The 14,661-nt window shown below is 41.3% G+C and overlaps 1 protein-coding gene across 1 annotated transcript in view; it reads left to right on the plus strand.

Annotated features, from left to right (window-relative positions):
- DIDO1 (death inducer-obliterator 1) overlaps nt 1–14,661 on the plus strand; it is a 48,460-nt gene that overhangs the window by 24,751 nt on the left and 9,048 nt on the right. Inside the window, exons 8-16 of the mRNA XM_014254073.2 lie at nt 6,509–6,956; nt 7,869–8,028; nt 8,452–8,568; nt 8,790–8,894; nt 9,348–9,483; nt 9,615–10,161; nt 10,991–11,144; nt 12,072–12,161; nt 12,798–12,993. Coding sequence (XP_014109548.2) covers nt 6,509–6,956; nt 7,869–8,028; nt 8,452–8,568; nt 8,790–8,894; nt 9,348–9,483; nt 9,615–10,161; nt 10,991–11,144; nt 12,072–12,161; nt 12,798–12,993 — 1,953 coding nt within the window. The remainder of the gene's footprint in view (nt 1–6,508; nt 6,957–7,868; nt 8,029–8,451; nt 8,569–8,789; nt 8,895–9,347; nt 9,484–9,614; nt 10,162–10,990; nt 11,145–12,071; nt 12,162–12,797; nt 12,994–14,661) is intronic.

Raw genomic sequence — 14,661 nt, forward strand, 5'->3', positions numbered from 1 at the left:
ATGTGCATCAGCACAGAGCTACAGGTTGGTTTGAACACAAATCACCACAGAAAAGGCAGGCCCTTGTCTCTGAGTCTCCTGAATTTAGAGACAGGCTTACTTTGTGTGCCTGAATGTAGAGGCTTGGCACACAGCTTAACTGCAGTGCAGATCAGAAGTGATGGGAGCTTTCAAAGAACAGCAGTGGGGCAGGCAGCACATGCCAGATACTAGTGTTCAATAAAGTTTGATTTGGTCTTGGAAGTGGACAGAGATGCGGCAGGTAATAGTGAAAACTAACACTGAAACCGATTTAAGAACAGCTCAACACGTCTGAATTAGAGCTAGCACTGAGTTATCTTTGAGGGAAGTGACAAAAAGCCCTGCAGAAGCAGGTGTGAGGAGAGAGCAGTGGAACAGGCTCGGAGCTGCTCCTCATCTGCACAGCCGCGGGCACCGGTGCTCGGTGCCACCAGAGGGGGCTTCGGGGCACCAGCGGAGCTGAGCAGTGCCCGAGGCACAGATGTCAGGTGACCCCAGCACGGGACTGGGCACAGCTGGCTCGGAACTGGTAAGTAGCTTCCCGTTGTGGAGTGCTTTAGGACTGACAGCTAAAGCACCTGCTCACCCGTGTCTTACTCAGTTTTTTCAGTTCCAAAAGGTTTCACCACTCGTGATTAAAGTTCGGTAGTGACCACTGCATTGGGGCAGGGGGGGGCTGGTTAAATTCTACTCTGTTCATGTTGTTCCTGTCACTAGTCACACAGGAGGGGGCCGTGGCACAGCTGTGTCAGACAGCTCCTCTTGGGACATGGGGCTGAGTAGTGGTGGGAAACTGCTGAACCACACCAATTCTGAGGTTGGGAAATCCTGCCCGTCCTCTACTTCAACAGTTTTCCAGAGGGGAAATGCAGTTGCTAAATTCTCAGCTACTGGCAAAGAGGGGTGAGGTGTTTCCCTCGTAGGCCAGAAGCCTGTGCTGCCCTGGGTGCCAGAGCGGAGAAGCTGCAGCACGTTGGGACGACGGCGCAGGGACGGCCACCACAGCCACCTGCGGCTGAGCCCGAGGAGCCACAGGACCGAGCGGGACTTGGAGGCTGAGGTCACTGCCCGAGTCTTGTGTGACACCCAGAAGGCTGGCAGGGCAGGTCCTGCAGAGGTGACTGCCTCTGCTGGGCTGTGCACACCTGTCTGTAAGGACCAGTGCTGGTGCCTCTAGAGATGTGCGCTTGTCACGGGATGGAATTGCTCAGCTCTGCCCAGCCTTTACACTGGCTGTGTAAATACTTTCTAACAGGTATTAATGGGTTTATCATAACTGCAGTGCTGCAGTTCTCCCCTCTTCATTTTCTTCCATCTAAAGCTATAAAAACCTACTTTAAAGAGTAGTAAAAGTGGTCCAGTTTTAAACAGGTGGATCACAAATGGCTGTTCTCTGCTTAGGTTGCATTATTAATTGTGTGGAATTTTACAGATTTATTGTTAAAAATGTTAATTACCAGCTTTCTTACTGTTGGTGCCACAGAAGTTCATATACCATGCATAAGACTGAAAGTTAGTTATGGGGTTTTGTTTTTTTCCCCTAATACTGCTGTAGTGAGAAGTCCTGAAAAGGAGCACTAAAAGCCAGACAGGCCTGGGCTGCCTCTGTGCTGGGCAGTGTCTCCTCAAGTGCTGGGTTCCTGATGTCCTGCTCCCTTGGGCCTGCACTCCCATTGCAGAAAGTTCTGTGCAAGCTGGACACGACACAGCCATCGGCTCCTCTCACACTGCCTGGAGGAATTCCATCCTGGGGAAAGAAAGTAGATAAATATAGATGGAAGAGACCATGGGAAGCATTAAGATGATATTAGACACCAGAGACAGTAGTGCTGGTGTATGAACAGCCTTATGCCAAAATCTTAATTCTGTAGAGAAAATCACAGTACTTTACATGGCTGCAAGATGTATTGCACACAAGTGTTTTAATGTCCTGTCAGAGGAGCTGTGATGCTTTTTTTAATTCAGAAAACCATCAAAATTACAGCTTTACTGGAGTCATTGTGAAATGAAGATCAGGTGTAACAGCCTGTGGTTTGTCCACAGCATTTAAAAGTTTTAACATCAACTAGAGTCAGAAATTAAAGTTCTTTTGAAGAGCTGTGATTTGAGTAATTGTAATACTATACAGAGAAAAGCAATAGCACATTTATTCTGATATTTAAAAATTGAAAAAAGTAGGTAATAGTCTCAGCAAAGTAGCTCATCACAAATGAGATAATTTATACAGAAATCAGGATTAGTTTTTGAAGTGGCTTTCAAAAGCTATTACTCTAAAGAAAGATTGGGTGGAGAGGGATAGGGGAAAGAACCAGAATAGTCTTAAATGCTATACAGAAATGTTCTTTAAAGATTGGAGAAGAAACAGAGTCTCCTTTGGATAATGTACATGCTGGTGCTGTAATTCGGGGTGTTGGTGAGGGACTGGGATACAAGTACAGCCTGCAAATCCTTCATGCGAAGTTAACAGCCCTATGCTGTGCAAATCCTGCTTAGATTGGGCCTCCACAGTGGCCTGGCAGTGCTGAGACACCGTGTTGAGAGGTTCACAAGTACCTGGAACCATCGGGCTCATCTGTCCCAGCAGCTGCTGTGGCAGTTCTGTCCTGCTCTGCACGCAGAAGCCTCGGTCATGGCTGTGTTGTAATGTCAAGTGTAACGGCACAGGGAATTTCCTCAGGGGAGGGGTTCTGTGTCTGTTGACACCTGGTGGGAGAGATTCTAGTTCTGTCTGTGGTGAGCACACCAAGTAATGTTTGTTAAGCCTGGGAGGAATGAACAGCTTTCTGCCAGAGGACTTGTTGGGTTTCACCCTGGGAACGTTTTGGCTCATTAGTTGTAGCTGCACCTCGGTCTCTTTAGCCCACACCTCCCTCCAGTCAGTAAGGATCCCGTTCCTGTCCTAACAAGAGGCCCACAGAACAAAGTGGGAAATTTGGAATTACTGTTATTTTAAATTGTGTTTGTGACATCAGGCCAGGGAGGTTCACCTGGGTGTTAAAAGTGCTGAATAGAAGAACCACCAGTTGCCTTATTCTAAATTGCTGGTAGTGAAACTCCATGTTAATCTCATAAGTAGGATAGACTGATGTTCAGTGCTTGTCTCATCCTTTTATTTTAAATTTGGTTCAGGGTTTTTATTACAGGTCCCCTGGAATTACTGATGAAAAGGACCAAACCCACCACGGTATAAAACACAGTGGCCAGTCTTTGCAGTGGCATTGACTGTGCCTTCTCCTCATGCTGCCCATAGACTGCACGGCCAAGCACTTGGAAAGCATGGGCTGAGGGAATACCTGCTCATGATGTAGCTCATCCATTTGCTGAGCAGCTGTGGCATCTGTTCAGAAGTAAAACTTACATACAGCTGCCACGTTCCCATACCTGTCAGGAGGTGCTGTCAGCTTTGGGGTGTGCTCATGTTGTGGATAGATCAGGAGTGAGCTGCCACCCCAAGAGATAGCACTGCTCCTTCCCCACCCTCCACTGGGTGCTCCTGGGCCTTGGATCTAAAACCAGTGCAATGCACAGTGAGTTGCTTCAGCTGAATTATGGGGCAGCACATTGACACTGTAACCCAAAACCTGATAGGACAAAAATTCTGATTTCTCATTGTCAAAACAGGGTAAGAGGTGTTTTTTAAGGTTAGCTTCATGTACAGCTGTCACGGGTTATTTGTTTGTACAGAGGATCTAAGTATTCTGGATTGTTTATCATGACCTGCACATGCTTGATTGGACAGTGTCAGTTTGAACAGGACCTTGGTAGTTCTGGAGAACTAAAAGAGTCACAGCTGAGGTAGCACATACAGAATCTGTACCATCCATGCCTGATCAAAAGTCCTGCTCGGGAGACACTTGAAATTGGTATAAAATAGTTGTAGCTTGAAAGTGTCAGACATGCATGATACTTGGGAGCTGTTTGTGTGTTTTCAGTTGGCTAAAGAAGCATAAAAATCACACACCTTTAGAACAGTCATGGTGTCAGCAGCTGGCAGGTCAAAGGATGCCACTGTGTGTGCTTGGACCTTACAGACTGCTGATCTTCAGCTCCAGGAATGTCAATCTAGCTTTGTACTAGTAGCTTTTATTTATTTATTAGTTTATTTTACAAGTCTATATTCTTGCAGTAATAGAGCTGTTTGTAACAGAAAGGTGTTTGGTGTGGGTATAGTTCTTATATACACAACATCTGATGGACACAAAACATCTTGGTTCTGCTATTTTTCGTTCTATCAATGTAATTTTTATTAACGACTTTGAACTACTCATTAATTAGTGGTTAAAGAATTAAGAATAAATTTACAGTCGTACTTCTTCTGTAACCACAAAGAATTAAATATCTTGGTACTGATGATTAAATTTTGCTGTCACCACTTTGCAAGCTAAGCTGTTCAGTCCTGCCTTGCCATGGCAGGTCACAGAGTGTGCTGCTGTCCTACCTGCCTTAAAAGGTACCACTCTTTTGTGCAGAAGATCAAACAAACCAGGAGAAAGAGGATGGGAGTAATTCCTGCAGTGTTATCAATGTACATGTTTTGGATATTTGCCATCTCTCTGTTCAAGACTGGCCTCAAAACAGGTTACGTCTCGAGTTCTGGGGACCCTGCTTGACTAAATCAACCATATCAGCAATAGTTCCTTATCCCTTTCCTCCCTCCTGGGATTGCCAGAGTCTTCTTGACAACTGGAGAGAGGGAGACATAGGCACAGCCACTGTGGGTCACACGGAAGGTGTCTCTCACTCAGACAGGAATCAAGGCCAGTCTAGGGAAAACTGGGAGTAGTGTGAGGGATAGTAATTGCATTTCATTTATAGCAAAATCATCACAGCCTATGAAATGATTTAATGTGCTTTCAACATACAGTGGGTTTTGTTTTACACTTCAAGTAGTTAAATCTGGCTCAGAAAAAATCCTCAGTTGTAAAGTACTTCTAGGAGAAAATTTGGGACAAAGGTACTGTGTCTCTCAATATTCTAGCTTGTGTTCCAGCAGAAGTTGAGCGTGCACCCTTGCACTTCATCTTACAAAAGATCAATTCCTGTGGTGTTTCTTGGCTCATCTCCCACCACTGTCCATGGAAGCTGCTAGCACCAAGGGCCAGTTACAGGGAGGGGGGTGAGGAGGGGTGTTGCTGGAAGTGCATGCTGCTGTCCAGGGAAGTGCTGATCTCCATAGGCATGGAGAAACTTGCAAGGCCTTTTCTTCACAAAATAAGGGAGTATCATTTATTCCTTAAGAATTCCAAATCTTCTGCAATTTGAGAGATGATTGCATTGGGAATTTATGCTGGTGTGTGGGGTGTTTTGAACCAGACCTCCCCAGGAAGGCTTGGTCCCTATCGGGTCCATCTCAGGACAGCTTAGACCTTTTCCAGTGATTCCTGCTCTCATAAGAGCAGACCTGGAAGGTGAAGAGAGACCAGTTGGCCCTTGGTAGAGTTACTGGAACTCCAGGATGTTGGCCAGGAAGTGTCCTGCACATTGCACCTAAGGCATGTGGGATACATTTACAAACCCTCAGCAAAGTTTGAATCAACTCTTATTTTAGGAGTTGTTATTTGGTAGTTTCCCTCAGAACCCATCCTCATTTGAGCTTTCAGGATCCATGTGCTGGTGTTTGCCCACTGTAACTTTGACGTTTTGGGAATGATGTTCTTTTGGATGGGGATGTGTGTGTTTTGGGGTTTGGCTTTTCTTTGCTGGGTTGAATTGTTCCTGTCAGTCCAGAAGGTGGTACAGAAGAAATGCAGTTTAAAAGCATATAAAATCCTGTGCAAGTATATCTTTTACAGGTGTGAAAACTGGAGCTTTTACTTAGACTTCGTAAATTTTCATGTATGTGGTGTGTAGCAATTATTGTAACATTAGATTTTTAAATGGAAAACTGAATATTATGAATAGAATAGTTTGAGAATGGTGAGAATTAGATGGCTACAGCTTGAGCAGCAGTGTTAATGTTTAAATATTCTTTAAATCTAGGCTTTAGTTAGGAACTGAATAAGTTTATTAACCTTCAGTAATACTCAGCTTAGGGTAATATTAGTACCACTTCAAATTTATGGACTTTGTCGTCAGGTCAACCTCTGTAATTGATTGGTTCTGTAAAGTGCTATGAGACTTTTTCTGTTTAAATGTAGGGTGTTGATTGTACTGCATTATTTTCACTTTATGTATTTGTAAGAATTTGGGTTGATTTTGAAGCTTAACCATGAAATCGCACTGAAGAATCTTTGAAGGTGGTGCCTTCCCCCCCCCCGGCATTTTTCTTATGCACAAAATTTTCAAAAACAAGTCAACCATGACATGATTTTTAAAATCAATTTTAACAAGGCAAGTGAGAATAAATAGCTTAAATTGCTTGGCTGGTGCTTATTCAGTGGAGATGGTATTTCACAGACTTCTCTGTATAGATTGATATTTGGTCATCATGAATACAAAGTTATAAAGTTAAGCCTTTAATATTGTATTTTCCTCTTTGTTTTTATAGCTCAAAGGGAAGAGAAAAGGAATGAAGATCGAGCAGAGTCCACATCAGCACCAAAGAAGGCTGTGGTATCTATCATGGAGAAACAGTCCTCTTCTCTCACCAAAAATCTGCCTTCAAAGAAGTCGCCATCCTACTCCAACACGTCTGTAGCTAAACCACCACTGAAGGCTGCTGGAAGTTTCAAAGGTGTCATTCCCAAGAAACCTTGGCCTGCATCAGGCAGTGTTCCTTCCAAGCAGTCACCTCTCTCTCATGGATCATCAGTTGCCAAGAAAGCAGCTCCGTCTTCCAGTCTGAGTGGAGGACTCAAAAAGCCTTCACTGTCTTCCATGTCAGCTGCAGCTGGAAGTAGTCAGGGAAAAGCCTCAGCCAATCCTGCCCAGTCACAGCCTAACTCTCAGATTCGGCAGAATATTCGACGATCCCTAAAAGAAATTTTATGGAAGAGGTGGGAATTCAAAACACTTTATTATAGGAAGCTACATCTAGAAGTAGCATGCAGAGTTTAGTTTGTCTTGATACGGAATTTTGAGGGGTTGAATTTCTGCAACAAATTACTACAAGTGTAATCAGCATCTCAAGTTTATGTTTGAAATAAGAATTCATGGTAGAAAATAAATGTGCATGTGATAAAGCTTTTATGAAATGCTATTCCATTTATATTGAGACAATCACAGTTGAAGGATTAAATCACAGCATAGAAGCTTCTATAATCTAGGTGCTCTGAGTTTTAAAGTCTAGAGATGGCAGTGTTGGAGATGTAGAGTTGTAGGGAGCATAGTACAGGAAGTACCATAGTGAAAGGTTAAAGCTCATTGAAGGAGAGAGATTCCCTCCTGTCCCAACATGAAAATCAATGAGAAATTCTGGTCAATAGGCAGCTATCACTTAGGACAGGAAAAAAATAAACAACATACAAAAAAATGTGGATTTTCTCACATTAATTATTAAAGGTAATGCCAACCGTAAAGACTTGCCATAGAGCCACGTCCCTCTGGTATTGTCTCTGAAAAGGAAATCCTGGTCACAGTGGGGAATGAAGGACTGAAACTCATGTGCTTGAGCTCCCAGTGTCACTCCTGGCAGAGAAGCTCCTGCTGGCAGTGCCACGAGCAGGAGTAAAGGCTGACTTGGTCTCCCAAAGCCACGTCATCCATGGCCATCTGCAGGCAGTAATTAAAGTTTGCCAGAGTTCAAGGTCCTGAGATAGACTTTGGCTTTGAGGTTTCATTTAAAGGAGTCTTGAGCCTTTTCTGGGTGAGGAGCAGCCGAGGTCAGCTCTGAAAAATTTATTTTTTGTGACTGTACCTGACCATTCACCCCTGACCTAAGCACATATTCCTGTTCTTGTTTGCAACAGAGTCAATGACAGTGATGACCTGGTCATGACAGAGAGTGAAGTAGGGAAAGTGGCACTCAACATTGAGAAGGAGATGTTTAATTTGTTCCAAGTGACAGACAACAGATACAAGAGCAAATACCGTAGCATCATGTTCAATCTCAAGGACCCCAAAAACCAGGTTTGGAATTTTCTTAAACAGTGAACTTCTATAGAAATGTGCTTTTGGGCTTAAATGGTATGTCAGACTCTACCCTTAACATCAGGAGTTTCAAAACAGAGACTTACTAAATTATAAAATGTTATTATAAAGCCACTCAAGCATTTTTAACAATATTTTAATCTTAAGTAGGAGTTCAAAGCCTACTTTAGTTGGTGATTGGTATTTACACAGTTTCAGCATTTGGTATAATATATTTATACTTGGGGTTTATTTCATCCCTGATTTCTGGTTGTTGCACCTTTCCAAATTTGTTCATATGTAGGTGATATTTTAATGGAGAATTAAGAAACTGGAGCAGGTTTTCCCTGCCCAGCACTGTGAATATTGTCAGCTACCTGAGCAGGTTCTCTTCAGCAAGGCAAAAACCTCTTCTGTTTTCAGGGACTTTTCCATCGTGTCCTTCGTGAGGAAATCTCCCTGTCAAAGCTGGTGAGAATGAAGCCAGAAGAACTTTTATCTAAAGAACTGTCTGTGTGGAAAGAGAAACCAGCTAAGGCAGTAAGTAACTTAATTTTTCCCTATGACCTTAGGTACAAGTTAAGAGCAAGTTTGGCAACCTTTACTATCCATTATACATTAATGCACCATTTTCTTCTTAACAAAACACTAGTAACGCTCAGTTTCAATACACATTTTCCCTACCACATACCAAATGATAGCAAAGTACAGAGTGAAATAAATATATGTAGCTTTTACCAACACTGTTTTGTTCCTTTCAGGTGGAGTCAAGAAGCAAATCTCATGAAATCAAGAAAACGGCCGTAAAACGGGAACATGTGCCTGCTGTCAATATGGAGGATTCTCCACCAGTATCTGACTCTGATGTGAGTACTAGGGCTGTTCCTTCAGCATGAGGATGTGGAGGGGGAGAAATGGCAGTTAGGACTTCAAATTTCTTATCAGAAGTGCAGATAGTTTCACTGAACTGTGGGGGTATCATTGCCACTGGGTGTTCTATGAGCATTCCTCAAGGGTGAAAGACTGCAACAGCCAGTGATGGGTGTATTTTACAGGCACCTCAAGAATGCTGTTTATTTTTCAGCCCTTGATGTCAATTTACAGAAAAATCTCTTTCTGAATGTGAGCTCTACTTAAAAGCACTGTGGCTTTTATATGAGGACATGTATCATGTGATAACTCTATCAAACATTATATGCTTTAAGCAAGGACTTCTATGTATTTTTTAAAAAAACTGAATTAACAGTTTTTGAAGTATTTTTTTTTATTGTTGAAATTAATGATCAATTGTAATATGTTTTGTGTTTATTCACTTTTAGGAACAGCAGGAGTCAACCCGAACTGCACCCAATTTGAACAGTGCTCCTTCTCTAGATGTTTTTAGCAGTATGTTGAAGGATACAACCAGTCAGCATCGAGCCCATCTTTTTGACCTGAACTGTAAAATCTGTACAGGTATTTATTGACAATGCTGACCTTGAGCAAAGTAAAAGAACTGTTACTTAAAAGTGTTGTTTGTTTGTTTGAAATAGTTTCTCCAAACTGCTGTTAAATACTAATCAAAAGCACTTGATTTAAATCTGTAGGCCAGGTTTCAGCATCAGAAGATGAGATACCAGCTAAGAAGGTGAAGTCAGGAGCTTCTGCTAAGAAGGTGGAGTCGAAATCAAAGCCAGAAGTGCAGGCCAAGTGTGAAAGTCCTGCAGCAGCCCCGGCAGCAGAGCCTGACAAAGAGCCCGTTGCTGATGATGCAATGGATATTGATGTTGAACCGGCAGCAGAAACAGTTTCCCAGCCACCCACAGAAATAACTTACACTCCTACAAGCCAGAGCCAGAACAGCACAGACTCTGCTGGATCTGAAGAGGTCTCTGCTGTCCCTGCCTCCTGTGCTGGCCCTGTTGTCACAACTGTAACGGTTTCTGGCAGAGACCCCAGGACAGCCATGGGCAGCTCCTCTGGGACCGTGACACCGGCCCCACGTCCTGGGCCCGCAGCTGACAAAGTCTCCACGGGGGAAACCAAACAGGAAACTTCCAAACCAGTTACAACTGTTCCCAAATCGATATTAACCAAGCCTTCTTCCTCACCAGATCCCAGATACCTGGCGGTTCATCAGTCACCCAACATCAAGTGCGTATCTTCAGCAGCTGCCACATCCCTCCTGTGGCTCTCTGCAGCTTCCCATGTGTCCCATATCCTGTTCCCTTTCCCTCAGCCAAAAGGCTTGTTGAGGTTTAAAGTTCAGGGAGCCCAATTCACATTTTTAAAGTGCCATCTTTCCTCATTTGCTTTCTCAAGCTTGGTAAAGTTTTCAGAGAATCAATGTAGGTTGAGAACAAAGATTCTACAGTGTTCCAGCATAGAAATAAAACTTGAAGGTATCATACAGACTTAGAAGTCTGAATATACATTAACATCTAGAAAGATATTGCATGGGAAAGATTGCTTAGAGGCATTTCCATGTTTTCATTCTGTATTAAAATACTATTGCATCTAAATACAAATTAAAATTAACCAATTGGTAAGCTTGAAAGGAAGTGGCTTTCTTTCACATTCTGAGTATACACAATAGTAAAAATAAATACTGCTGAGTATACCCTTTTGCAATTTCAGTTAAAATAGTTTTATTCATAGCAAGTTCTTTGAATTTAGAATGTCTTTCAGAAGGATATTGTTTACTTAGTTAGTGAGAAGTCTATAATTGGTTTTATAAAAGTCATGCATTTTGGCATCTCTTTGCCTGTCTGCAGCTACAAGTTCATTTTCTGCTACTTCTTGCCTTTTTGACTAATACCAATATAATGGAAAACATTAACAAAGCATCTAGTAAAAATGTTATTATTCAAAAGAAAGTATCAGATCAATAGGAGGAGGGAAGAAAATTTAAAATAATTTTTATTTTAAAAGGGTCCATCCTCATTGGCATTCTGTAACCAATCTGTTTGGATTTGTTTTGCAGTGCTTCAGAGCCTCGCTCACCTCAGGACAGTGATACTTCCCTCTTTCTCTCTCGTCTCAACACCATTTGGAAAGGATTTATTAACATGCAGAGTGTGGCCAAATTTGTCACTAAAGCGTATCCAGTTTCCGGGTGCTTTGATTATCTTAGTGAGGTGTGTGTATGTTTGGAATGGGTCTGTGCTGCAGTTCCTGGTGCTAGAAAGGCTGGGGGCACTGTGTGTTTATAGAGTTACATTACAACTATAGCAGTGGTAAATTACATCTTTGTAGTAATAGGAAAAGTAGCTCAAGAAAAAGAATTTAGCCTTTTAAAAAATCCCTCACAAATCTGTGAAGAATTCTAATGTCTTTCAACGTGTTTATTCATATTTTAGAACCTAACGTGGAGTAATGGCTTTACATCACTTGTTTAGGAGTCAGTGTTTTAAAGTTGTGTGCCTTGTTCTGTTCTCAAACTAGATGGGTCACTGATGTGATCTGTTTGAAAATTTTGTTCAGCGTTTTATGAAAAATATCATCCTTGTTACTAATTTTCAAGTAAAACCAGTTGGATGATACTCTTCTGAGAGGGTGTACATACATTTTCAGTAGAAAAGTTTTTCTTTCTCTTTTTTCTCTCAAGGGCATTTTAGGTGACTTAGGAATTTTCAAACACAAATGTATGGTTTAGAGCTTCTTAGGGTTGCTTGTTCTTCAGAGTTTTACTTTCGTTGAAATGAGTTTCACTGTCCTCGTGACAGGAAATTCACCATAATTTAAGTGACTTGGGCTCTCTGCAAATGTGGAGAAAAGCTGTATTTCAGATAGCAGCTTCCCTTTAAAAGCCAATATATGTGCATATTGTAGTTTCCCCATTTGGAGTGTGTATCTGTTCTGTGTATCCTGTTGGCCTTTGGGTCACATACCATAATTAAACACCTCCAAATTTAGGAATAGCCTGGCTGAATTTAAAAACATGTATACAAAAGTCTACTAAAATTTAACTATCCACTGGGCTACTGGGATGGGGCAACCTGCACTGCCTTTTTTGGTTTTCATTTTTGGTTTTCTCACGCTACCATGTAATACTTCTTGTTTAGGATTTACCTGACACAATTCATATTGGTGGGAGGATCTCACCGAAGACAGTCTGGGATTATGTTGGCAAACTCAAATCTTCGCTTTCTAAGGTATTCACTTAAAATCCTTTGCAAAACACAGGAGAAATAGACAGCAATGTAAAATGACAACTTCTTATAAAATAGAGTAGTAAACAACAAATACTGACATTGATCACACATGGAAAACTACCTAAACCACTTCTTTGAAATTTTTGATTTATTTTAGTAATTTGTTTATTGAGCTGTAAATCTTGATCTGTCTTCACTGCACAGTAGTTAAATCTTCATACTATTTACTAACTGAAATATTGAAGACTGAAATTCAAATTTTAAAGAAAAGGCACTTATCATTTAATGTGCTTAGTATATTTTAATATTAAAACCACTTCAGAAGTGAAAAAATTATAGACATTATAGAAAAAAACATGAAACTAAGAATTTTCTGTTTATTTTCATTTGAGCTTCAAGCTGTTCAGCTTGATGTAAGATACACAAGTAATTTGTGTTTCTGAAAATGACAAACCTAATTCTACTTTAATGTTGCAAATTGAACAGCAGTAGTCTCTTTAATCTAGAGTGTTGCCCTGAAGGCATAGTTGGAGTGATAAATGTGTAGTTTATTTTTACCTCTGGAATTTGCCCTTTACCATTTCATTTGCTGGTATGTTGCAGGTTGAATTTTTCCACTTTGCTTTTGTATTCCAGGAATTGTGTTTGATTCGTTTCCATCCTGCAACAGAAGAAGAAGAAGTTGCCTATATCTCTCTCTACTCCTATTTTAGCAGTCGTGGTCGTTTTGGTGTTGTAGCTAATAACAACAGACATGTCAAGGATCTCTACCTGATCCCCCTGAGTTCTAAGGACCCAATTCCTTCCAAACTCTTGCCCTTTGAGGGACCAGGTAAGCACAAAACAGGGGAGGTACAATGCTAGGTAAAATCACAAGACAAAAGCCAATCTGAGACAAGTTGTTGAATATTCAATGTAATCATTAGTTAATTTTTTTTATATAAAACCAATTTTAAAGTACATAATTAGGAAAAAAACTGGAAATCAAACTCCACTAAGATAAAATTGTCCAAACTTCAGTCTTTCCAACAAGATGGTCATATGTCTTAGGATAACAAGTTTACATGTAAAATCAAGGATGTGGAACAGCCACTATATTAAAAAAAGCCAAACAAAGCCAGAAAAAACTCCCACCCTATTATCAGCAGCTTCTAAATTCACCAACCCTAGACCCTTACAAGCCATTCACCATCACTTAATTCAAGCAGGAAACTTATCCGACAGGAGTCAAGAAGTCAGAGTGAAGACAAAGGTAACATTTCTGGTGCTTCCAGTGCATTGTCACTGCCCATGCTGAGTTAAACTGTACATGCAGGATGAGGCACGAGGTGTTTGAAATGTTCTGTTCTACTTGGTTCAAGCTCTAGTCAAATCATTGACTTCAGAAAGTCAGTCCTTTGGGGAAAAAGGGACCATTCCTTAGGGTTAGATTCTTCTATCTTTAGATAAAATTACCTGTAATAGTGTTTGGTGAGTTTACCCCATGTTGAACATGGTGACAGAAGAACTGAGAATGAATTCAGGTGCGAAACACCCTTCTACAAAATTTGGAGTCATCTTCATCTAAGGATAAGGAGATGCATATGCTAATTTCCAAAGAAGGATGTAGGTTTTATAGCAAGCACTAGGTTGAGAAGCTGAAGAGCTGCAGGCTGCAGTGAAGGCAGAGCTCCGTTGCTGTGGCCATGGCCAGCACTACACGGTAGGTATGGAACAACCAACAAGGAGCTCACCTTTCTGGGAGGCTGACTGAGCTCTACCCCTCAGATAGTGTAGCATGAAACTCAATAAAGCATTCTCAGAGCTTCAATGCAGGAGCAACAGTGGCTGGGACAGGTTTTCAACAAATGGAACATCATGAGTTCAGTGCTGTCCCTTCCTCCATGAGATGGCCAAGGGTGCTTGCTCTGCATCTCCAGACAAGATTTTTCTCATACACTTCAAATCTCTTTTATTTGTCCTTGAACAGTGCACAAAGTAGGTGATTGTTTTTAGGCAATAGCTGAAAAGGCAGGATTATTGCTGTCTAAATTACCATATAACTAGAATTGTTGAATCTCAGCACTTCATAGTCTGTAATTTACTGAATTTTTGAGAGCTAGGCAAAAACTTAATCCCATTTCATACCAAGAATTGAAAACACCAAATACAGAACTCCTTGGCACAGGGATGTGGGTAAAGAATCCTAACACATGGACTGGCTTTTCCAGGAAGAAGAAATACCATCCTTTTTGGACAGTAGCACAAGTATAGGATTGGCCATTGAATCTGCTGTAAATATCTGCTGGTATGATAAATAACTTACTTTACCTAATTGTTGCCTCTTAGACTCCCGTGAAAATACCAGCTTTCTGTTTAACACTTCTTTTACTTCTCCATTATGAGTTTCATTTCAAATTAAATTCTACCTTGGATTGAAGGTTGACAAATGTAGTCAAGCTTCACTATTAGTAAGATTTTTTTAATGTCAGACTGGTTTTGCTGAGTTTCAAGTGCAAAA

Source organism: Pseudopodoces humilis, chromosome 19, assembly GCF_049639895.1.
Source record: "Pseudopodoces humilis isolate 2021_Gansu_Grassland_sample_001 chromosome 19, ASM4963989v1, whole genome shotgun sequence".
NCBI classification, from domain to species: Eukaryota; Metazoa; Chordata; class Aves; order Passeriformes; family Paridae; genus Pseudopodoces; species Pseudopodoces humilis.